The 25,620-nt window shown below is 34.1% G+C and overlaps 2 protein-coding genes across 2 annotated transcripts in view; one reads left to right on the top strand and one right to left on the bottom strand.

Annotated features, from left to right (window-relative positions):
• Positions 1-25,620, top strand: part of LOC134711476 (uncharacterized oxidoreductase YrbE-like) — a 53,959-nt gene that overhangs the window by 7,563 nt on the left and 20,776 nt on the right. The gene's annotated exons all lie outside the window — the stretch shown is intronic.
• LOC134711477 (uncharacterized) lies at positions 11,808-15,307 on the bottom strand. Its single transcript, XM_063572082.1, has 3 exons — positions 14,565-15,307; positions 13,202-13,435; positions 11,808-12,494 (listed from the first exon to the last, which is right to left on the bottom strand). The coding sequence occupies exons 1-3, from the start codon at positions 14,871-14,873 to the stop codon at positions 11,958-11,960; spliced, it is 1,080 nt and encodes a 359-aa protein (XP_063428152.1). The 5' UTR covers positions 14,874-15,307; the 3' UTR covers positions 11,808-11,957.

Below are 25,620 nucleotides of genomic sequence, written 5' to 3'. Positions count from 1 at the left end.
AAGTGCATCCAAACCTTGTCGCAATTACAGTCTTTCCATTAAAATTTTGTCATAAAGAAGGCGGGAATTTAAGAGTGTTAATTCTTTTTGTATTTAATACCAAATGGAGAGATACGTGAACCTGATTGCTGAAGAAATACATTGCATTCACAAGCTTCCTTTAAAAAAATCCTTTTCTAAAACATTACATTTGAATTTTACTAAATTCCTTGGGGACATGATGATGGAGGAATTCTCAAGATAAGACCGAGAGCGAATGTTTGTCAATAAAGATAATTTGAAATACCAATAATTCTAAATTTGCAAACACAACATGGGATTTGAATTAGGGCTTTAGATGGATCAATTATTGAACCTTCTGGTTATCAGACTCTTTATATTTAAAATGTTTAAAAAAAAAGAAAAAAAAGAGATAGATTAAAATTACTCCAGACTTCTAAGATACAATACAATTAAGGCATTTAGCAATCACAATTTCCCAAATCACTTTTATTATATCCCCTTCGTTAAGTTCGATTTTTAACGACATTCACGAAACATATTGAAAACGATTTATGTAATTTTGGATTTTTCATGGATATAAAACATTGCAACACCCCTTATGATTAATTCGATACGTTTTAAGCAGATAAATTCATCCGGTGCCGTTTTACCACCCTTCATGTTATAAAATAATTTCCGTAGTTCTTTTAAACAAGAACTATCTTTAAAAAAGAAATCCGACGTATTTAAATTTGAGTATATGTTTAAAACTATCATTTCGATAACCTTCAGAAGAACAATGACTTAATGATGCAGGACCTCCTTAATTAAATCTCCATCTGAATGTAACTGTTTGTGTTCAGTATTCTCAGTCCTCGTATCTTTCTGTTTACATTCACCAAAACCCCGCGGAAATCTCACAAACGTAGGTGCGTTCTAAAAGTCATGTACGTTCGTACAACAAAGTTTACATTAAAAATAATTATAATAATTGTCCCGAAAAAACAGCTGTCATGGATGCAAAAAGCTATTGGAGAAACAATTATTTTAATAAAGATATAAATCTTTGTAAGATCTAATTCAAATATTTATAGTTTTTCACTTGCTTTCCTTCACGATATAATTAACGAGACGTTTTTTCAAACACAACCAAATCACCCACCATGACAGCATTTTCTCCAATCACAGAAAGGATTTTCGAGCATGCGTATTCTCTTGCCATAGTTTAGCGTCCTTAAGTTCAAAGGGCACAAACCGAAACTATTCCGACTACGTCGGAAAAAGTAAATAAATGATTGCAAACATATCATTACCAAGACATTTCAAGACATCAACCGCTTTCTGTCCATGAATTTACTGTGGTTGGTTGAAAGATTGGGACTTATATCCGTGAACATTTTTAAGTGCCTTATACAGACGCGATTAATCAGTAAATGATACAAGGAAATGTTATCTTTAACACATTATAAAGAACACTTTTGATGTTGAGAATATCAGATTTCGAGATTCTGTTAATAGTTAAGACATTAAATTGCGGAAAGACAAAAATTGACGCAATAAACTCGTTGTAAACCAATGATTAATTTCCTTCGATTAAACCGCTATGGCGAAATCTACAATAATTCGGGCAGAGATAAAGTTTCGTTATGAATTTCAGTGCTGCTAAATTGAGATAAGCGTACCTAAATGACAGGCTATCTTCACCGACATTGGTTTTTAATTAAATAATATCAAGTCAATGCTTATGATGGAAGAATAATTTTTCAACATGTTCGCTACAATGTTTTTGATTTAAACTTCAGAATTCTAATTATGCCCTTTTTTCAATGGACTAAATAAGAAAGGGAAATTTAATGACGATTTTGTAAAGCTAGAATTAGTGCAAAATTAAAAAAAAAAACAGTTGATGAACAAATGAACTCGAAAGTGCATAAAAATTGTATGTTATTTAATTTCATTTCGAGAGGAAAATTGCATTACTTAACAAGGCCACAAAAGAGGATTGGTTTCATTATTTTAAATTGCAAAATGTATAGTTTAAGAAACTTCTGTGAATTGAAAGAACATATTTTTGAAGGACAAAACATCATGCAAATTATATTTGTTCTGCTAAAGAAAGTTTTGAATTAATAAAATTTGCTAGATTTAATGTTTCAGAGTTAATGAATTATTTGCATATTAGACGATATATGACTCAGTTTTTGCCGAACCGCATTTTCTAAAATTATGTCAAGTAAAGTATTGCAAGGTATACGTATCAAACACGATAGTACAATGTTATAGTTTGTAATACTGTTTGGAAGCCTTCTTTGTGTTCTAATTTGCATTGGATTATAAATACGATCACATGGTTCATTTCCCCATGTAGACGTACCAGGGAAAAGGTCAAAGATGAACAAACTTTAATTTCATACGGTTCAAAAAACAAAATGCTCTTTTTAAGCTTCTGCTTAATGAAATAAAACAAGAAAACAACCCAACCTTATAATTATTTTTAGTAAAACGTGTATTAAAAAGTCAATGACATAAGTTTACCACAACATTCATTTGAAAGATAAAACTGCACACAAAGCGATTACCTTTTGTGTCATTGTGAATATATCTCTGGTCATATTCCAAATATTTACGCAAACATTTGGGTCGCATTTCAAACTGCAGTACATGTATTTTTTTTTTTACAGATACTAGTTTATTTATGCTTGTACAGATTCTACATTGTTTACTACCGCTATAAACCGTTAAATTAATTGTTTCTTTCTTATGTTTAGACAAACTGATGCCACCTCACTAGTGGCTAGAATGGCTTAATTATTTCGCGAGAATGTTCGTTCACTCTAGTACACAACCATTTCCAGCTGCTTTGTTCTGCATATTGTTGGATATAATAATCATTTTCATCCTGCCTTGGGCAAGATTATATAAGGAATACTGGATTTAAACATTTCCAAAATCATCCTACTTTCAGATTATCAAATAATGATCACCTAAATTAAGAACAAGACGCAGCTTTTACGTAATGCATTTATGAAGTCCAGTATATGATTGTGTTTTTGTTGTGTCTACATATTTTGTGTTAAAAATGGATATTTAATTTGAGCTTTTAACTACCCATTTGCATAAACTGAATATAAATTCACAGAGAAGAAAATTCCAAGAGAAGGCTTAACTTTATCCGTTAGAAATCTGCAGAAAAAACTATAGAAGTATATCTACTAATAACTTCCATATCCACGTTCAGCGATTTGGCTCAAATTCTAATTTGTTGATTTATAACAAACTAGTTAACACTTATATTTAAATTAGAGAAGCCACAGTTGTAATATATCATAATTGTGTGTGTATTTAATACGAGAAGCAATTTTTTAACCATTGAGATGAACTCCGAAGAATGCTTATAGTCATATGTTCTGATGTAAACATAAATATTAATACACAAATAAGCGCGTGCAATCGTATAATGATAATTTTTTATAGGTATTCATAATGAATCTAGGGTCTTTGCATTGAAAATAAACACATTTATTCTAAAACCAGTTGTAAGTATTCTACGGGTTATGTTCTTCTCGTATATTTTATGATTGTATGCCAGTATGGTACTTAATCCTTAACGTGAAAGATTGTGCTTGATTTTCATATGATAAAGACATAATATTAATTGGGGTCTGGAGCTGGCAATTCAGTAACTGCTAACGGTTTTTCTTTAACTTATATTATCGTTGTCATTCTGCTTAGTTTCATGTGTTACCTTTCGTAATGATTTTATGAGCATCAAATGTTTTGTACTGAGCGTCTTTCTTAAAATTGAGCCGTAAGCGCGCTTGGAGAAAATAGGAGCGGAAAATACCTCTATTATATAAACAGGACGTGCTGATGAATCATTATATGCTTTTAAATTGTTTGCTTATTAAAAATAGGTATGAAATTAAGGATAACTGTCATTGAGATAGCAACACAATATCAAAAGTCCGTATGTAACAATGCGGTCTTAGATAATTCACAAATATGTTTATTTTCAAATTCCATGCCAAACTACATACTAGTGTAACAAATCGAAAATTTATTAAGATATTGAATATACCAAAAAATATGTCATTTAAATCAATTATTTTTTGGCAAAAAACTGATAAAAAGCGAAAACGACTTAATTTAAAAAGGTACAGTAGAACAGTTTTTAAATATCGAAAAAAAAACGTCTAACATGCGTCTGCTTTTGTTATCAAAATGTTATTTGAAAAATGTTTTTAGATATTTGAATGGTCATTAGAAAAAGAGACATACGGTTGATGCATGTCATTGATTGTGCAGAATTATTGAAAATATCTGTATCATATAAATTATCTTAAAACGAATCTATACATGTACCTGTAATATCTGCATAGTCTCAATTTGAGAAATAGAGTGTGAGCAGCTTCGGAATTCCAAATACAACCACTAGTACTAGAGGATCAAGCGTAATTGTTTTTAAACCTTTTTATTATTTAGTAAAATTGAGAATGGAATTTGGGAATGTGTCAAAGAGACAACAACTCGATCATAGAATATACAACATCAGAAGGTCACCAACAGGTCTTCAATGCAGCGAGAAATTCCCGCACCCGGAGGCGTCCTTCAGATGGTCCTAGTTCAGTGATAATGAACGCCATACTAATTTCTACACAAGAAACTAAAATTAAAATGATACAAGACTAACAAAGGCAGAGGCTCCTGACTTGGGACAGGCGCAAAAATGCGGCGGGGTTAAACATATTTATGAGATCTCAACCATCCCCTATACATCTAGCCAATGTAGAAAAGTAAATGTGCCTTGTCTCGTTCTCTTTGAGAATGTATTAAATCCGTCCTTTTTATACGTTTGTAAGGACAAATGTATTCATATTTTTTTTTCTATTCATAAAGATATTTTTTTATTTGCTGTTTCATAAAACCGCTACTGTCGCTAAATGTACATCACAAAAAATCGCCATATGCTTGTACGGTATCTTAACTACTTCTTTTTTTGTTTTGCTTAGAAGACAATTTTGTAACAAACAAAACACGACAATTTGCGTTTAGTAAAAGGGATTTATATAGAAATAAACAAATCTATTTTGATAAAAGAGTCAATCAGCTGGTAGCTTAATATAAATCTGGAGATAAGTCCACATGAATAATTGACCACTATTCATTGACTAGGACTTTAGCAATTACTAAAGCCACTGTAGAAACAGACTTTTACAAATTATTCGAGTCAAGTATTCCAAGGCAAATCTCGTGCATAGATCAAATAACTTCATGTACGAAGAAGATACACATTTCTTTAAATGCATTATCAAAATTCTAACGTTAGGCACTTGGCACTGCTATTTGAGTAATGTTTTGGGGATCCATGCTCCACTTGTAGGTTCATCCATACCAAAAAATATGAAAGTTATAGATGTTGCATTTATAGGCTAAGATTTGTTGGCTTTGTGTTCACTCGTGCATGAAATATGTTTGTGCCTTTAAGGTACATAAATATAATATGAAATAAATACCCCAATTATCTTGTGTAATGCCAAAAACACTAATATTTAACAAAAGGGAAGCGACAGATCTCATACATAGTTTATGCTTTGCAGGTTTGATTTAGAAAAGTCGATTGTACATATTATAGTTCAAATGGTATTATCTCCCTTTAACCTGAATAAAATCAAGCAGTTAAAAAATGAAATTTCAAGAGTGTTCGACTTATTCCTCTTATCGGTCGACTTTTTATTCACTTTTTTTTTATTTGTGCTTTATATCAATCTGGTGAGTCAATCCCTCACATCTGATTTTCACAGTATGTGTTGTCAAACAACTGTCCAAGGATATGGGAGCAACAAACAATGTTTCACCTTGCCACATTCTTTATATGAAACTGACCCCCAAGCCAGAAAGCGGTAAATTCTGTGGTCGTCGTTGCTGCTGACAATTTGTTATTTCTCGTTTATTGCTGTAAAAGATAGTAGATATAGTAGAATAGAGCATGCTGTTGGTTTTACGTTTTACTTGTTTTACATTTAGCTTTTCCGGGGCCTTTTGTAGCTTCGTATCATTGGCAGGGGCGGATCCAGGATTTTCAGTTAGGGGGGGCGCAAATTTTTTTGGAGGTTTTTTTAGGTAAAATTATTAAAATATTCTTCCAAAGGGGTGAAATGTAGATATCTCGAACTATTGTGCAGTAAAATGATCAAGAAATTAAAGTTTCAAGCTGAAACCGCCTTAATCCACACCTGACAACAATTTACAGATAGACGGACGCAAAGTGAAACGAGACAGTTCCCAATTGACCTGACCAATATATTTTGCAAACGAAAATTTCTTATTCCTACCAGCGATTTTTAAATTTTAAATTGTCCTTTCATAATATCTGGTTTTTTTTTACTCTTTTGAATTTCGGAGGTTGTGCCAGACTTTACTGTGTTCGCCACATAACAACTAAAATCAGAATGAGATGCATTTACGCAGGTATCTTTATTTTCTTGGGACGCCAAGTATGTAATACGGTACAGAATTCGGCTAAATATTTAGGTTTGCAAGTAAAGAAACAAATATAGACAAAGAGATACAAATTAATAAACTAACATTTCGCTAGAAACAGTATTTCTATCTTTCATTACGGATATTATGAAAGAATCTCACCTGCCGACTGTTTTCTTGGTCTTGTCAAATGAAATTGTGAAAGTGAGTATAAAGAGATGTTTTGGAACTACGATTATGATGGGGGATAGGACCTTTATCAGGACTCCGGGATCGGGTGTTTTTTAGCTCGGGATTTTGGGATTGACCCTTTCGGGATCCGGGAATCCTTTTTTTCGGATTTCCGGACGTCGGGATTTACAGTATTTAAATTCGGGACCTCGGGATTTCGTTTTTTTAAGTTCGGGATTTCGGGATCAGGACCCCTCCTATCCCCCCTCGATTATCAAAGAACTTGATTATAAAAACCGGAAATACAATGTAACATTTGTATTCACTTTAACTGATAAAACCTATTATATTAATTTGTCATCGAATGCAGCTACGCGTGTGACACCTTCCTTGGAAATAATTTATAGAACTTTAATAAAGCGTAGGTCAGTTGATTACAGTTGATTAGTAATCATGTTGATTCTGTTAAACTGACTGTTTTAAATACTTTGAATGTTAAAAAAGATGGTCTCTTCTGATACTTAAATATGTTGAAGTCAACCCATGCTTTGCAAATTTTAGGGGGGGCGCACGCCCGCCACGCCCCCGCCTAAATCCGCCCCTGATTGGTATCTACTATCTTTACGCGGTATGCATGTATGAAAGGCCGTTCATGTCAAAAACCCGATAAAGTAACGCGTTAACATTTAACGCGATAAAATCACATTTAACGCGATAAATGTAGTTTAAACGCGTTAAAATAAATTTTAACGCGTTAATTGATAATTTAACGCGTTAAGCAATTCACTACAAAAAGTGACAGAAAAACTTTCTACTTTCGCCTTAACTAAGTTTTAAGACGTCAGATTTTACTCGAAACCTAATAAATGAAATGGCCGGATGTGTCAAATCTTCGTCAATTAACGCGATAATGTTGAGATTAGCAGCACATTACGTTGAAGCTTCATTAACGCGTTAAATGAAACTTTAACGCGTTAAAAGCAACTTTAAAAGCAACTTTAACGCGTAAAATGCAACTTTAACGCGTTAAATGCAACTTTAACGCGTTTAATGCAACTTTAACGCGTTAAAAGCAGCTTTAACACGTTAAATGCACTTTTAACGCGTAAAATGCAACTGTAACGCGTAAAATGCAACTTTAACGCGTTAAATGCAACTTTAACGCGTTAAAAGCAGCTTTAAAGCGTTAAATGCACTTTTAACGCGTAAAATGCAACTTTAACGCGTTTAATGCAACTTTAACGCGTTAAATGCAACTTTAACGCGTTAAATGCAACTTTAACGCGTTAAATGTTATTTTAACGCGTTAAATGCAACTTAAACGCGTTAAATGTAACTGTAACACGTTAAATGCAACTTTAACGCGTTAAATGCAATGTTAACGCGTTAAATGCAACTTTAACGCGTTAAGGTGGTATGGGTGTCTTTCGCCATCTTGGATTGTAAAAAACAGAGAATCTAAGGTCCATATTTTCTATCAAATTAGCAAAATTTGATGCAAGAATGCAGATATTTCATGTGTTTTTACATTTAAAAGATCCAATTTATAAGAATATAACTTATAAATATAAATATGTGTACAAGTGTAGATTATTTTTGGTTGTTTTTAAATATTTTTAAATTGTCATTTTAAGGGGAGGTAACTCTAAAACCGTGCATTTTCTATTGGATTGTTCATGGAATTTTCCTACTTTGTATTTTAGCCGGAAAAAACGCACGATGACCCTATCTTTTCTTTTGATATTATCAAAGGATTGTTTGAAAGCTTTATTTTCCTAATTTATTTTACAATTCTATCATTTCGTTTAGTTTCTATTCACAAAATGGTGTTTTTTCCTGTATAATCCATACAAAATGTGTCATTTTGTCACGACCCGTAGCTTGAAAAAATGCACGGTGACCTATCATTTTTATAATATTTTTTAACATGTATCAATAGATACTACATTTTGGCAAAGTATGAACAAATTCTATCATTTTTATTTTAGACACCCATACCACCTTAAATGTTATTTTAACACGTTAAAACCAACTTTAGTGCGTTAAACACTACTTTAACGCGTAAACTGCAATTTTACAGCGTTAAAAGCTACTGTTACGTGTTTTAAGCAACGTTTGATTTAATTAAAGCTTACTTTTCATATGTATATATATATTGACTGATCATGCTAATTAAAAGGCTATTTAGATTTAAATTTGTCAACCTGTCTTTACGCTTCGTCTTGAATAAATTTTGTTTATATGTCAGGTTTTTCAGATACTTTACTTCGTCTTTTTGCATTAAGTGATGTCTGTATCTAACATTAAGGTTTACCATAGGTAGTTTGACGTATACTTACATAAGTCTCTACAGGTGAAGTTTTTTTTTTCTGCAGATGGTGAATACATGACATATCTTTACTATATCTATCGACCATGCCTCAGTTAAGCATTACAATCGGATATTGTTACACGGCTATCAGTCAGATAACCGAAGCTTTTTTATTTATTTTTTCATTCGAGCGTCATTGATGAGTCTTATGTAAACGAAACGTTCGTTTAGCGCAAATACAAAATTTCAATCCTGGTATCCAATTATGAATTTATCAGCTAGCAATCGTGTGTGAACATATTTAAAACAAGAGGCCCTTAAGAGCGTGCATCGAGCATCTAGTAAAGCATGCCCAATAATGTAATGAATCTGTGCCAAAAGTAAGAGGATGACCATTTGATATCCATTGAGGAAGGAGGATGTTATTCTTTATTTTTACTACTTACTAAGTCGGGTTATTTTTCGCCGCGCAATCATTCACTTTCGACATGATAACCTCTAAATACTGCGTTGTTTTGTAATATGGCATGTACGGAGAACAGATTATTTATCCCCCCCCTAAAATGGGCGCTATTATCAATGCCCTACCTGTAAAGGCTGAAAGACACTGTCTCTCTGTCCGTCCGTTATCAGTCCTGAATTTTGTTCAACGTTATGATTTTTTTTCTGATATTGTTTGACTCTAACCCCATTGTTTTATTTTGTATTTACATTGAGTCATAGATCACATTTATTCGTTCAGTGTATCTTCATTAGTTTTTTTGATATGTCATTTGATTGAGTAAAACCATTTCAGTTGATATTTTAAAGTGTGTCTTTCTACGTTGTGATATTACACTATTGTTTCAAGTTGGATAGGTGTTAGTGCTTATTTAAACATTTAAACCCACTACATTTGTTTGCACCTGTCCTAAGTCAGGTACCTGGTACCGTAGTTGTCGTTTTTTTTATGTGCTTCATAAGTGTTTTCATTTGTTTTTATAGATTAGACCGTTGGCTTTCCTGTTTGAATGATTTTACACTTTGTCTAGTCTTTTTAAGGCCCTTTGTGCCTTGCTGTTCAGTGTGAGCCAAGACTATAATTGAAGGCTGTAATTCATTACTGAGTGTGCTAAATTGTTATCGTCTTCATTGGTGTCATCTTCTTGTGTTTGTGGTGGTTTGTTTTCATTTGTTTGCGGCACTTGTTTTTGATAGTATGTTGTTCAAGATACCTGTTACAAATAGGACATAAGAACATGTATGGTTTTCAGTATTTTGAAATCTGGTTTGTTAAGGAGAATGGTTTAATCGTGAGAGGAAGACGAAATGTAATATCTTCATTATCCTCCTCGTCTGAAATGTCCTGGTTTAAAGTCATAAAACTTTGCTCAGTGCTCGGAGCACAAAAATCGTGCTCGAAACATGAAATCCAGCATTTTAATTTGTTGATTTTTGAGTACGAGTACAAAAAACAGACTCGAAAGTTTTATGACCGCAAGGCCAGGACAACACGCTACTCCAAAAAAATGCGAACAGATCATAGTATCCGTTAGCAACATTATTCCTTAACTCCAACCAACGATACTTTATCGTGTGAAACGATGTTTTATCGCGTTAAACGATGTTTTAACGCGTTAAATGAAGTTTTAACGCGTTAAATGATATTTTAACACGTTAAATGACATTTTAACGCGTTAAATGATGTTTTAACGCGTTAATTGATGTTTTAACGCGTTAAAATAATGTATCGTAGCAACGTTATTGTGTTGAATTTAACGCGTTAATGTGATTTATTATGACACATGTGGCCAGTGCGACGGATATTTTATCGCGATAAACGTCTATTTTCATCTACAGGATAAATCCCAAACTTGATAATTGCAAAGTTTAACGCGTTAAATATATTGATTTCTTTTCGCGTTAAAATCTTGTTTTAACGCGTTAAAACTGTATTTATCGCGTTAAATGTGATTTTAACGCGTTAAATGTGATTTTATCGCGTTAAATTTTAACGCGTTAAATTTTAACGCGTTAAGTTATCGGGTTTTTGACATGATCGGCCTCTCATATGCATGTGTTACTTGTCAAATGTCGTACGGAGATTTGCAATTGATCCTATTCCTAGCTGCTTTTATGCTCTCTGAATATACATTTAATATATACTTAAACGTTATCAGAACTTCTTAAGTTCCAGAGGAATCAATGCAAATATCTTTAATTATTATAAAGTATCAACATTTTATGTGTATTACTGACTGGATGACACCAATATACTATCGACACAATCCAAGAAAACTTTCACTTTTTCTTACCCCTTTATATCGTAAATATAAAATGACAGACAAACAAAAGATACACATAAGCAGGAATAACCACATGTAATAGTAGAAGGGCCATTATTTAGTTGTGTTTGATTACTTGTATTGGACCTGATTTCTTAACGGGTCGAAATAATCAACGAAATCGGCTCCTTTTAATGCCTTCCCTAGTTTTTACTGCTCATGTGACATTCGTTTCAAACATAGGGTATGCTGAGCACATGCAAAGCACATTTAAAACAAAGGTTAGGTTAAAAGTAGACTGGACTAAATGTGGACTTAAGTCATGTTTATTGACTTGCAAGCTTCTAATACACCAGTGCTACAGTTTATTTAAAAGAAAAAAGAATTGACCACAACTGACTACGTACTTAAACGTTCAGCTATAATATAAGAAATATTTTAAATTATCTTCATCGTACCTTGTATCCATTAAAACGCTAGTTCAGAGTGACAATCATACCAAATCTTCTGTTTTGTTGAAAAAAATTACAAGGAAATGAAAAGACAATAGAGATGTAAATGATCCGCAAATTACGATCACAACAGGAAAGTCTATATCACACATTTATAAATCAAGTATTTAATAAAAATGTCATTTAATTTATCTAAGACATTCACAGTATGAAATAAGGAAGAACATAATGTGTATATATATATATTCATCATTTAAAAAAAACACAATTATTAAAACCCGGTTTGTCACTAGTGTTTTAGCACAAACATTTCTCGTACCATTCAACATTATTTCGGTTGTCCATCTTGTTTTTCTGAAAACTGTAAATTTTCAAAATCTCCTGAACTGTTAACATGTCTTTTGATTCGTCAACATATATTTCAAATGTTACATTCTTATTTCCACGGTTCAACAGAGAAATCATGTGGATAAATAAATGTTCATCAACGCATTTGTTCATATTTCCATGAAAACTGAGATTGTAATGCAATCCTGCTGTTGTGTACGAATACGTTCCGAAAGAAAGCAGCACTGAGGGTGAACTTGTCATATTTGAACCTATAGTAAGAGTTCTTTTGTCCATAACCAAGTCAACGTTTGAAACTACAGGTTTATAAAGAATATCTGATTTGAGAAGTCGTTCATCTTTGAAAAGATGCTGATTCAACTCGGGATAACTGACGACTTTCTTCACATCACGACCAAATAAGCGTTTTGATGATTTCAACTGGATGCTATGCTTTTTCAGTTTTTCATGTAGGTCTGTTATCTTTGTGTTGAAAGTTTCTTTCGTCTAAAAAAGTGTAAAAGTAAACATAAAACTGAGTTGCATAATTATACGATTATTCTATGTTTAAAATTTGATCAAATGAAGTACCAACAATTTGTATTTTTAAGAGTAAGTTATTTTGGTGCATGTAGTTGAACAGGAGCAGGTAAATAAAAAAACGTAAATGATTATTATTAACCCTACTTTAAATTAATTTTCTCTTGACGTCTGCTGTTCTTTGCAACTATTTTAAGAAAACATCTTCCGAGGAAAGAAACGCATATCAACTGTTGTTTGTTAAAAAAGTTCTAGATGTCAAGGTTATCAATGGGAATGATTTACAAGTTAGTTAAAGTCACCATAATCATGCTTGATAGCTAGCTTGTTTTTGTGACCATGACCTACGTACCGTTAGTTATAAAATTAAAAATATTATATAATCGTGTTAGAGATAAGAATACGGTTAATATATTTTATACATATGTAATATTCTTTTAGCTTCAACATGTTTTCTTGGGAAATGATCTTACTTTACAGGGGCCTCGATTGTCGTATTAGTTCATCTCCTGTGTCCCTAGCCAAAGTGGCAGGTGTTTTCGACTCCAGTTTGGATTGGAAAGGGTTGCTAGGTTTCCAGTCGAAGGTTGGTGGGTCTTGATGGCTTCCTTCACCAATAAAGACTTACCGACATGATATAAACAACAGCATTAAACACCAACAATCAGTCTTACCTTTACTGTTACTAAGTTCCAATCTTTAACTGAATATTCTTCTAAAACATGTGTGTCAGTCATCTCAGGGTCAAAGTTGATTGAAGCAGTTTTTATCATAGGGTCTTGTGTCTGTTTAATGTGCTCGTATACAGTTTTCTTTATTTTCTTGTTATCGCGTCCTTGTTCGACTCGCAGTTTATCCAGCACCAATGTTGAACCATCGTCGATAAGGTGTGTTAGCAAAAACCCTACCTGAAAGTAAATGTATCATGTCTTTAATAGACAAAGTCAATATACATTACAGCGGATTCCATTGAGTGTGTAACCAAAGGTAATATCTTTGGTTAGCTTGCTTGTTAGCTGAACCGTGAAGTAATTTATAGGTTAGGTAAACTACCCTACCTTTAGAATAGACTAGTCCAACAGAAAACCAATCGATCTGTCTGTTGGACTATGCTACTTAGAAAGGAGAATAGTACACCTGACCTAATAGTGACTTCACGGTTTAGCTAACAAGCAAGCAAACCTTATGCTACACACTCAATGGAAACTGCTGTAACATTTGAAAATCTATTTGTACCACTATAATAGTTAAGATTGGTTGTTGTCAGGAATGGTCCACCTTAAAAATACAATTTAAAATCAAGCAAAAATAAAGCTATGGTATGACATTTATTATTATTTTTACAATATGTACATGCATGAACTTTACAATTTTGATTTGATTATAAGATATTTTTTTTTTAAATTTATTGGTAAATTTTAGCCAGTATTGTCAAGGACAATGGACATTCGCCAGACGGAAACTTCAGAACATGAATATCCAGTTCTCTAATCTTCTGAAATGTTTTGTTTTTTCACTCTTATGACATGGTCTCCCTATGACACTTTGTACTTTGTACTATATATAAATATCGGTATTGAGCGTTTAAAATACTGATACACATTGGAAAACTTTTCGGACACAGCAATATTGCTACGCTAATTACATTCAGATTATCCCTAAAAGATGAAGTATATCGAAATAATCATAAGGGGCCACGGTGACCTATTAGTTTTAGTAGTCCAACTACCATATCACTTGCCTGTCAAGACTAGTACTGAGCTTGTGGGTTCAACCCGTACGTGCCAGATATATTCGATTCCAATCTCAATTGACTAAGACGATGAAGGTTGATGATTCCATCTGGATTCATATATATAGAAAACAAAGATGTAGTTTGATAACTCTTCACAAGAGATCAAATGACAGATAAATTGACAGCTATAGGTCATCGTACGGCCGTCTGACAACAATAGCAAAGCCAATACCGCATAGTCAGCTACAAAAGGCCCCGAAAAATCATATTTTTTTTCAAAATACATATTTTCAAGTACTTACGTCTTTTCCATCCTGATTTGCCACATATCCTGTATTCGTTTTGCGACTAATGAAAGAACAGTATCTATCTACCAGATGGTCAGTTGTATTGGTCTGATTCGGAATGGCTATTACAGTATTATAATCAGACAGAGTCGCTTTTCGAATGTTCACGATACTATCACTGTCTCCGTAAAGTCCGTGGCTTTCGTTGACTTTATAATTCGTAGATTCCAAAGCCAAGCTATTTCTAATTCCAGAGTGAAAAAGTCTGTTTGGTAAGAATCCTAAATAATTTGATGTCCATCGTGACAGCGACGTTCTGAACATGGTCAAATGTTCAAGGTCTCTTCTAAACTGATAAGTCTATAGACTTTGACGTTCAAATAAATATAATGGTATTTGATGTTTACAAAACAATAAGTGTTTTTTTCTAGATCTCGTGAACTGTTGTCATAATTAATTCATTGACAGATATAGTTGACTTATCTCATTAAAATTTAATCCTTTAGATGAACAGATAATCCCTAAAGCGGATATGTATGTCAACATGCGAGAGTAAATTTGAACGATGATATACAAGCAGTTAAAAAATATAAACACACAAATTGCGTACTATTGTTTACAAACAACAACAGCATGTAACCATGTGATGATAGATGCAATTAATTTGTGAGGCTTTCACATGAAGTTCATCCACCGTACGTATCATGTACTAAAAGTATGTTACAAACAAATGAATATGAGTAATATGACCTGGCTGGGTGGAAATACGAAGACACAATGTACTTATCACAAAGATAAACAGTATATTTTTAACTCTGAGAGGATAAACATTGTCAACTACTTTTTCTTATCAAGACTATTTTACCTTCAGGTCGAAGTCCAAGGCCGTATATTATGTTTACTTACTTTTGTTACATCTTACTATTACGAAAATCCTTTAATCACGCGGTTTTAAAGTAGTCTGGTACTACTGTTACATAAGTTTACATCGAATGCGGAAAAGTATAAATTAGCAATTATGTTGAGTATTTAAAGCCCATCAACCATACGAGAAAGGAAGTAATTTCTAGAGAAAAAAGGGGGATATCAGATAAGGCTTGATAAAGGAATGTTGCTGTGGTCCAACTCGTTATTCTTTTTCAGACCGTTTGTCTCCAAAATTCTGTTACCAGTTGACGAGAGCTCTCTAAACAGATAATTTTTTGTATCCTATCGTGAATTTTTTTCTGCAACGGAAATTATTGATATGCCTCTAAAGGTAAGCGGAAGAAGGGATCCCGTAGACCGCCCTACGTCACGATTCATGAATTATGCATATTCTATTTATAGGCTATTTTTAAATGATTCGGAAAATACTAATGCTAAAAATAGAATTTTCTTAACATATAAAACTATCTTAAAAAAGACGATGCAAAATCATTAACTTTCATGGAAAGTGGTAGAGGGTTATTTTCGTGGAACGTGATCGCGTTTTTTTTATTTCACGTTCAAAGTGTTTTTACCTTTTTATTTCACGTTCAGTCGTGCAAAACAGCTATATAGGTGTTCAACATGTTCTGCTTATGTAATTTTTATATACGTGCTTCGTGATTCAAATGCTTATTTGCGTGCTCAGTATTTAAAAAAATTTAATCAAACACTAGACAGGGATCGTCAACATGGTCAAGAACGAAATTGATTTAATTTTGTTTCCGTGATAAGAAATGATAAGGCGGTAAGGTCAATGATGTTGTTTCTTTATTTGCATTTTAAAAATTCAGAATATCTTTATATACTTTTTTAAAAGCTGTAAATTATTTGTATCATAAATGTGTACACACTAAATAGGGAATATTAAGTAAAATAAAAAGTTCATATATACACGAGGACAGTGACTCAATCACAAAAGGTTTACCATGCAAAAAGTCTTGATTTTTCGTGCAACGTTCATGTCAGAAACTATTTCACGTTCAACGTGAAATGGTGTCTTAAATAGGAAAATGTTCCGCATTACAGTAGCATATATCATTGTGCCCTCATTAAGCAAATACATATTCCTTTTTAAGATATATATGATATTTCACATATATATGACACACAGTAGTGGTGCCTTAATTGTGTTGTAAAGACTTGCAAATGTCCCATGCACGTGATCCCATGGCTTTGAATATAATTGGAGTTAATAATTTTGTTATTATCCGCTTAACAGAGTACTTTGATGTAGGCAAATTGCAAAAAAAAAACCAACATGTAGCTTACACGTTCTTAGACATTTCTTTTACGAGGTGTGAGGGGGTGGTGGTAGTGGTGGGGTTGGGGGTGCTGGTCTTTGTTTCCCCTGTTAATTGTTTATAATGAAGCTACATGTTCTATTAGGGCGTTCTACATGCTCTTCTGGGCGTTCTACATGATCCCCTATTGTCTGAACCTTATATTTCTACTATAGAAAGTTCTACAGGATCTTGGTCGGTCTGTGTGATCCTCTGCTTTCCCAACATTATGTATCTACTACAAGACGTTCTACAGGATCCCCTTTTGTATGTTTTTCAAGTATATACTACAGGGCGTTCTACAGGATCCCCTGGTCGGTCTACGGGATCCCCTGTTTTCTAAACATAATATATCTACTATCAGACGTTCAAGGGGCCCCCTGTTGTTTGTTTTTCAAGTATATGCTAAAGGGCGTTCTACAGGATCCCCTGGTCGGTCTACGGGATCCCCTGTTTTCTCAACATAATATATCTACTATAAGACGTTCTATAGAATCCCCTATTGTTTGTTAATCATGTATATACTAAAGGACGTTCTACAGGATCCCCTGTTGTCTGAACATTATATATAAACTATAGAACGTTCTTTAGGATACCCTATTGTTTGTTTTTGATGTATCTACTGACGACTTTCTACAGGATCCCTTGGTCGGTCTGTGTGATCCTCTGATTTCCCAACATTATGTATCTACTACAAGACGTTCTACAGGATCCCCTTTTGTATGTTTTTCAAGTATATACTACAGGGCGTTCTACAGGATCCCCTGGTCGCTCTATGGGATCCCCTGTTTTCTAAACATAATATATCTATTATCAGACGTTCAAAGGGCCCCCTGTTGTTTGTTTTTCAAGTATATACTATAGGGCGTTCCACAGGATCCCCTGGTCGGTCTACGGGATCCCCTGTTTTCTCAACATAATATATCTACTATAAGACGTTCTATAGGACCCCTTGTTTTTTGTTTTTCAAGTATGTACTGGAAGGCGTTCTACAGGATCCCCTGTTTTCTCAACATAATATATTTACTATAAGACGTTCTATAGGGCCCCTGTTGTTTGTTTTTCAAGTATATACTATAGGGCGTTTTACAGGATCCCCTGGGCGGTCTACAGATTCCCCTGTTGTCCGAAAATAATATATCTACTATAAGACGTTCTATAGGATACCCTATAAGACCCCCTATTGACCGTTTTTCATGTTTATACTATAGGTCGTTCTACAGGATCCCCTGTTGTCTTTACTTTATATATCTACTATAGGACGTTCTATAGGATCCCATATATTGTTTGCATATTATTTATATACTAAAGGGCGTTCTATCGGATCCCCTGGGCGGTCTTCAGGATGCCCTGTTGATTTTTTTTATGTTTATACTATAGGGCGTTCTACAGGATCCCCTGAGCGGTCTATAGGATCCCCGTTTATTTAAAAATATATATCTACTATAAGGCGTTCTTAAGTATCCCCTGTTGTTTGTTTTTCATATATATACTAAAGGGCGTTCTAAATGATCCCCTGGACGGTCTACAGGATCCCCTGTTTGCTCAACATGATATATCTACTATAAGACGTTCTATAGAATCCCCTATTGTTTGTTAATCATGTATACTAAAGGGCGATCTGCAGGATCCCTTGGGCGGTCTACAGGATACCCTGTTATCTTTACATTATATATCTACTATAGGACGTTAATAAGATTGTTTTTCATGTTTATACAATAGGGCGTTCTAAAGAATCACCTGTTTTCTCATCATTATTTATCTACTATAAGACGTTCTATAGGATCCCATGTAGTTTGTTTATCATGTATATTCTAAAGGGCGTTCAATAGGATCCCCTAGGTAGTCTACAGGATTCCCTTTTGTTTGAACATTATATATAAACTATTGAACGTTCTATAGGATACCCTATTGTTAATTTTTGATGTATCTACTAGAGGACTTTCTACGGGATCCCTTTGTCGGTCTGTGTGATCCTCTGCTTTCTAAACATAATATATCTACTATCAGACGTTCAAGGGGCCCCCTGTTGTTTGTTTTTCAAGTATATGCTAAAGGGCGTTCTACAGGATCCCCTGGTCGGTCTACGGGATCCCCTGTTTTCTCAACATAATATATCTACTATAAGACGTTCTATAGAATCCCCTATTGTTTGTTAATCATGTACTGTGAAAGTACTTTAATTCGTGGGTATTAATTTTCGTGGTTTGAGGAAAACTTACATATTCGTGGGTTTCTAAATTCGTGGATTTTAGTTTTCTAGAAATAAAAAAAAATTAAATTAAAGACAGGTTACACTTAGTCTGGATTGAGGAAATTGCAAAGTAAATATTGGTCCGTGTAAATCGTAGTGATGACACTAATTAACTCATGATAAAGTGATCAACAGATTAAAGACCATTGAACCGTTAATTAGGCCATAAACATGTCACCTAAAGAAAACAGTAACATAAACAAATACTATTAACGTATCTTGAATTGTCAAATAATTCTTATCAAAATCAAACCCAGCATGAAATTATAATTTCCCATATGTACGAGAACTACGAGGATATAAAATGAACACTTTATCATACTAGCATATCAATACTGGAAATCTAACTTTTATCGATCAAAAATATTTGTGAGATAATTAAAAGATCAAAAGTTGTACAGTTTAGGTATTAAAGATTAAATGGGTATAATTATGCATGCGGTTGTAGTTCTATGACTGCTATTAAAGAATTCTTAGATTTGGCGTTATTCAATATATTCTCTAGATTATATCAGTATTCCAACCTATCGACGGGGATCTCCCCATGTCTTGATTTGCTTATTGGTTGTTTTATTTCGTTGGACACTTAAATTCGTGGATAAAGTCATCCACGAAAACCACGAAAATTGGTACCCCACGAATAAAAGTACTTTCACAGTATATACTAAAGGACGTTCTACAGGATCCCCTGTTGTCTGAACATTATATATAAACTATAGAACGTTCTTTAGGATACCCTATTGTTTGTTTTTGATGTTTGTTTGTTTTTGATGTATCTACTGACGACTTTCTACGGGATCCCTTGGTCGGTCTGTGTGATCCTCTGCTTTCCCAACATTATGTATCTACTACAAGACGTTCTACAGGATCCCCTTTTGTATGTTTTTCAAGTATATACTACAGGGCGTTCTACAGGATCCCCTGTTTTCTAAACATAATATATCTATTATCAGACGTTCAAAGGGCCCCCTGTTGTTTGTTTTTCAAGTATATACTATAGGGCGTTCTACAGGATCCCCTGGTCGGTCTACGGGATCCCCTGTTTTCTCAACATAATATATCTATTATCAGACGTTCAAAGGGCCCCCTGTTGTTTGTTTTTCATGTTTATACTATAGGGCGTTCTACATGATCCCCTGTGCGGTCTACAGGATCCCTTTTTGTCTTTACATTATATATCTACTGTAGGACGTTTGTTTATTATTTATATACTAAAGGGCGTTCCATCGGATCCCCTGGGCGGTCTACAGGATGCCCTGTTGATTGTTTTTTATGTTTATACTATAGGGCGTTCTAAAGGATCCCCTGGGCGGTCTATATGATCCCCGTTTATTTAAAAATATATATATCTACTAAAGGGCGTTCTAAATGATCCCCTGGACGATCTTCAGGATCCCCTGTTTGCTCAACATGATATATCTACTATAAGACGTTCTATAGAATCCGCTATTGCTTGTTAATCATGTATATACTAAAGGGCGATCAACAGGATCCCTTGGGCGGTCTAAAAAACACCCTGTTATCTTTACCTTATATATCTACTATAGGACGTTCATAAGACCCCCTGTTGATTGTTTTTCATGTTTATACAATAGGGCGTTCTTAAAAATCACCTGTTTTCTCATCATTATTTATCTACTATAAGACGTTCTATAGGATCCCGTGTAGTTTGTTTATCATGTATATTCTATAGGGCGTTCAATAGGATCCCCTAGGTAGTCGACAGGATTCCCTTTTGTTTGAACATTATATATAAACTATAGAACGTTCTATAGTATACCCTATTGTTTATTTTTGATGTATCTACTAGAGGACTTTCTTCGGGATCCCTTTGTCGGTCTGTGTGATCCTCTGCTTTCTCAACATTATGTATCTACTACAAGACATTCTACAGGATCCCCTTTTGTATGTTTTTCAAGTATATACTACAGGGCGTTCTACAGGATCCCCTGGTCGCTCTATGGGATCCCCTGTTTTCTCATCATAATAGATCTACTATAAGACGTTCTAAAGGCCCCCCTGTTGTTTGTTTTTCAATTATATTCTATAGGGCATTCTACAGATTCCCCTGTTGTCTGAACATAATATATCTACTATTAGATGTTCTATAGGATCCCCTATTTTTTTGTTAATCAAGTATATATTAAATGGCGTTCTACAGGATCCAGTGGGCGGTCTATAGGACTCCCGTTTGTTTAAAAATATATATATCTACTATAAGACGTTCCAAAGTATCCCCTGTTGTTTGTTTTTCATTTATATACTAAAGGGCGTTCTACAGGATCCCCTGGACGGTCTATAGGATCCCCTGTTTGCTCAACATAATATATCTACTACAAGACATTCTACAGGATCCCCTGATGTTTGTTTTTCAAGTATATACTATAGGGCGTTCTACAGGATCCCCTGGGCGGTCTACATGATCCCCTGTTTGCTCAACATGATATATCTACTATAAGACGTTCTTTAGAATCCCCTATTGTTTGTTAATCATGTAAATATCAAAGGGCGATCTACAGGATCCCTTGGGCGGTCTACAGAATACCCTGCTGTCTTTACATTATATATCTACTATAGACGTTCATAAGACCCCTTGTTGTTTGTTTTTCATGTTTATACAATAGGGCGTTCTAAAGGATCACCTGTTTTCTCATCATTATTTATCTACTTTAAGACGTTCTATAGGATCCCTTGTGGTCGTTTATCATGTATATTCTAGAGGGTGTTCGATGGGATCCCCTAGGTAGTCTACAGGATCCCCTTTTGTCTGAAAATTTTATAAAAACTATAGAACGTTCTACAGGATCCCCTGTTTGTTCAACATAATATATCTACTATAAGACGTTCTAAAAAATCCCCTATATTTTGTTAATCAAGTATATACTAAAGGGCGTTCTACAGGATCCTCTGGGCGGTCTTCAGGGTCCCTTGTTGTCTGAACATTATATATCTACTAAAGGACGTTCTTTAAGACCCCCTGTTGATTATTTTTCATGTTTATACTATAGGGCGTTCTACATGATCCCCTGTGCGGTCTACAGGATCCCTTATTGTCTTTACATTATATATCTACTGTAGGACGTTTGTTTATTATTTATATACTAAAGGGCGTTCCATCGGATCCCCTGGGCGGTCTACAGGATGCCCTGTTGATTGTTTTTTATGTTTATACTATAGGGCGTTCTAAAGGATCCCCTGGGCGGTATATAGGATCCCCGTTTATTTAAAAATATATATATCTACTAAAGGGCGTTCTAAATGATCCCCTGGACGATCTTCAGGATCCCCTGTTTGCTCAACATGATATATCTACTATAAGACGTTCTATAGAATCCGCTATTGCTTGTTAATCATGTATATACTAAAGGGCGATCAACAGGATCCCTTGGACGGTCTAAAAAAACACCCTGTTATCTTTACATTATATATCTACTATAGGACGTTCATAAGACCCCCTGTTGATTGTTTTTCATGTTTATACAATAGGGCGTTCTTAAAAATCACCTGTTTTCTCATCATTATTTATCTACTATAAGACGTTCTATAGGATCCCGTGTAGTTTGTTTATCATGTATATTCTATAGGGCGTTCAATAGGATCCCCTAGGTAGTCGACAGGATTCCCTTTTGTTTGAACATTATATATAAACTATAGAACGTTCTATAGGATACCCTATTGTTTATTTTTGATGTATCAACTAGAGGACTTTCTTCGGGATCCCTTTGTCGGTCTGTGTGATCCTCTGCTTTCTCAACATTATGTATCTACTACAAGACATTCTACAGGATCCCCTGATGTTTGTTTTTCAAGTATACACTATAGGGCGTTCTACAAGATCCCCTGGGCGGTCTACAGGATCCCCTGTTTTCTCATCATAATAGATCTACTATAAGACGTTCTATAGGCCCCCCTGTTGTTTGTTTTTCAATTATATTCTATAGGGCATTCTACAGATTCCCCTGTTGTCTGAACATAATATATCTGCTATAAGATGTTCTATAGGATCCCCTATTTTTTTGTTAATCAAGTATATATTAAATGGCGTTCTACAGGATCCAGTGGGCGGTCTATAGGATTCCCGTTTGTTTAAAAATATATATATCTACTATAAGACGTTCCAAAATATCCCCTGTTGTTTGTTTTTCATTTATATACTAAAGGGCGTTCTACAGGATCCCCTGGACGGTCTATAGGATCCCCTGTTTGCTCAACATAATATATCTACTATAAGACATTCTATAGGGCCCCCTGTTGTTTGTTTTTCAAGTATATACTATAGGGCGATCTACAGGATCCCCTGGGCGTTCTACATGATCCCTTGTTTTCTCAAAATAATATATCTACTATAAGACGTTCTATAGGATCCCCTTTTGTTTGTTAATCAAGTATATACTAAAGGGCGTTATACAGGATCCCCTAGGTGGTCTTCAGGATCCCTTGTTGTCTGTACATTATATATCTACTAAAGGACGTTCTATAAGACCCCTTGTTGATTGTTTTTCATAATATAGGGCGTTCTTCAGGATCCCCTGGGCGGTCTACAGGATTCCCTGTTGTCCTTACATTATAAATTTACTATATGACGTTCTATAGGATCCCCTATATTGTTTGTTTATTATTTATATATTAAAAGGCGTTCTATTGGATCCCCTGGGCAGTCTACAGGATGCCCTGTTGATTGTTTTTATGTTTATACTATCGGGCGTTCTACAGGATCCCCTGGGCGGTCTACAGAATCCCCTTTTGTTAAAAAAAATATGCATCTGAGATATGAAATTATATAGGTTCCCCTGTTCTTTGTTTTTCATGTATCTATTAGAGGGCATTCTATAGGATCCCCGGGACTGTCTATAGGATCCCGTTGTTTGTTAATCATGTATCTACTAGAGAACGTTCTATATGATCCCCTGTTGGGTCTATAGGATCACTTCTTGTTTAATAATCGTGTAGCTGCTATACGGTGTTATATAGGATCCCGGGGCGGTCTATAGGATCCCTGGTTATTTTTATTATGTCGGACATGATTTTTCTCTCCTTTTTCTGATACGATTTAATAACTTACACTACAGTTAATTATTTGGAATTGTAATCATTTTTGTTAAAACTAAATTACACACTCAAAAGTGTTACTGATGTTTGAAGCTTTTATTTGAATGGATGCAGCCTGCATTAGACGGTATCCGGTATGCGGGGAGAGGGAATTTCGGTGGTTGAAACCCCATTTTTTTCGATTTTTTTTTAAATTTTGTGGACGTCCTGCCAATTTCTTTATGTACCTGTTCCAAGTCAAGAGCCCGTAGTTCAGTGGTTGTCGTTACATGGTTCATGTCTGTCATATATGTTTCTCGTAAATTGTTTTATTATGAATTAGACCGTCAGTTAAATTCGAAAGGTATTGATTCTTATTTTTCATGTCGGGACCTTTTATAGCCGACTATAACTGCTTACATCTATTTATTTTTTTTGAAATTTAACAATTATATCACATCTCCTTATTTTTATATTGAAAATATAAATGAGGTTTGATAAAATGTTATTCTCACTAAAAAAACAAAAACTGTTTCGTTCCTTTGTCGGATGCTATATAGTTGCAGAATATTGAAAGGTTCCCGAATCATGACATTGATATAAAAAAAAAATCATGTTGAAGGATTTTGTGTTTTCTCTGTCTTTCAGATATCAAGTCCTCTCCCATCCTAGATAAAATTTGATTAAGTGGAGCTTTTTCTACCAGTAGCTATAGCTTGTAATAAACAGACATCTCATTTGAAATTATACCACATCTTTTCATTTTAATATCATGTTTATTTACATATACGTGTCTTTTCTTGGATCAGTGGTTAGCTACCACCATTCCACATTCGAATTCCTCTATCAAGTTACAATATCCCGATCCTTTAGTAAAACAATCTTTGTTGTATTGTTCAAATATGTATTTATTATCTTTTTTTAAATTGCTGGTAAATAATATATTAAGTAAAATTCAAAATATGCTAATTACTCTTTTAGAATCTAGTCACCTGTCGGTATATATAAATATTTATTTTTGTACGAGGATTATTTTCATTTTTATTTAAGATTAGATTCTTAACATATTTTGTACTGTCCTTTTCTTTTGTCTTGTATACGTATTCAGTGGTTGTTTGCTTAGGTGTTACGTATTTGTTTTTCGTTCATTTTTTGTACATAAATAAGCCGTTTGTTTTCTCGATTTGCATTGTTATTTCGGGGCATTTTATAGCTGACTATGCGGTATGGGCTTTGTTCATTGTTGACGACCGCACGGTGACATATAGTTGGTAGTTTCTGTGTCTTTTTGGACTTTTTTGGAAATTTGTCTCTCTGCAATCATACAACACCTTTTTTTATATCTATTGTACACATTTTGTTTTTGCCTCTGATATAGTCACCTTTAAAGGGTTCCTTGATAGAATCTTAATTGTCAAAATGACTGGTTTTGTGCTTATTTTCACTTCAAATACCATAGATAAAATTGAGAATGGAATTAATGGGGAATGTATCAAAAAGACAACAACCCGACCATAGAAAAAACAACAGCAGAAGGTCA

This window comes from Mytilus trossulus, chromosome 3, assembly GCF_036588685.1.
Source record: "Mytilus trossulus isolate FHL-02 chromosome 3, PNRI_Mtr1.1.1.hap1, whole genome shotgun sequence".
In the NCBI taxonomy this organism is placed as follows: Eukaryota; Metazoa; Mollusca; class Bivalvia; order Mytilida; family Mytilidae; genus Mytilus; species Mytilus trossulus.
Note: the sequence above shows the minus strand (reverse complement) of the source record. Positions and strands in the feature narration are given on the sequence as shown.

Excerpts from the sequence above, each read along its gene's own strand:
- LOC134711477 (XM_063572082.1), bottom strand. The coding sequence starts at position 14,873 with ATGTTCAGAACGTCGCTGTCACGATGGACATCAAATTATTTAGGATTC. Across the intron at positions 13,436-14,564 it reads CAAATCAGGATGGAAAAGAC|GTAGGGTTTTTGCTAACACA; the intron begins GTAAGTACTTGA and ends ATTTACTTTCAG. Across the intron at positions 12,495-13,201 it reads GGAACTTAGTAACAGTAAAG|ACGAAAGAAACTTTCAACAC; the intron begins GTAAGACTGATT and ends ACACTTTTTTAG.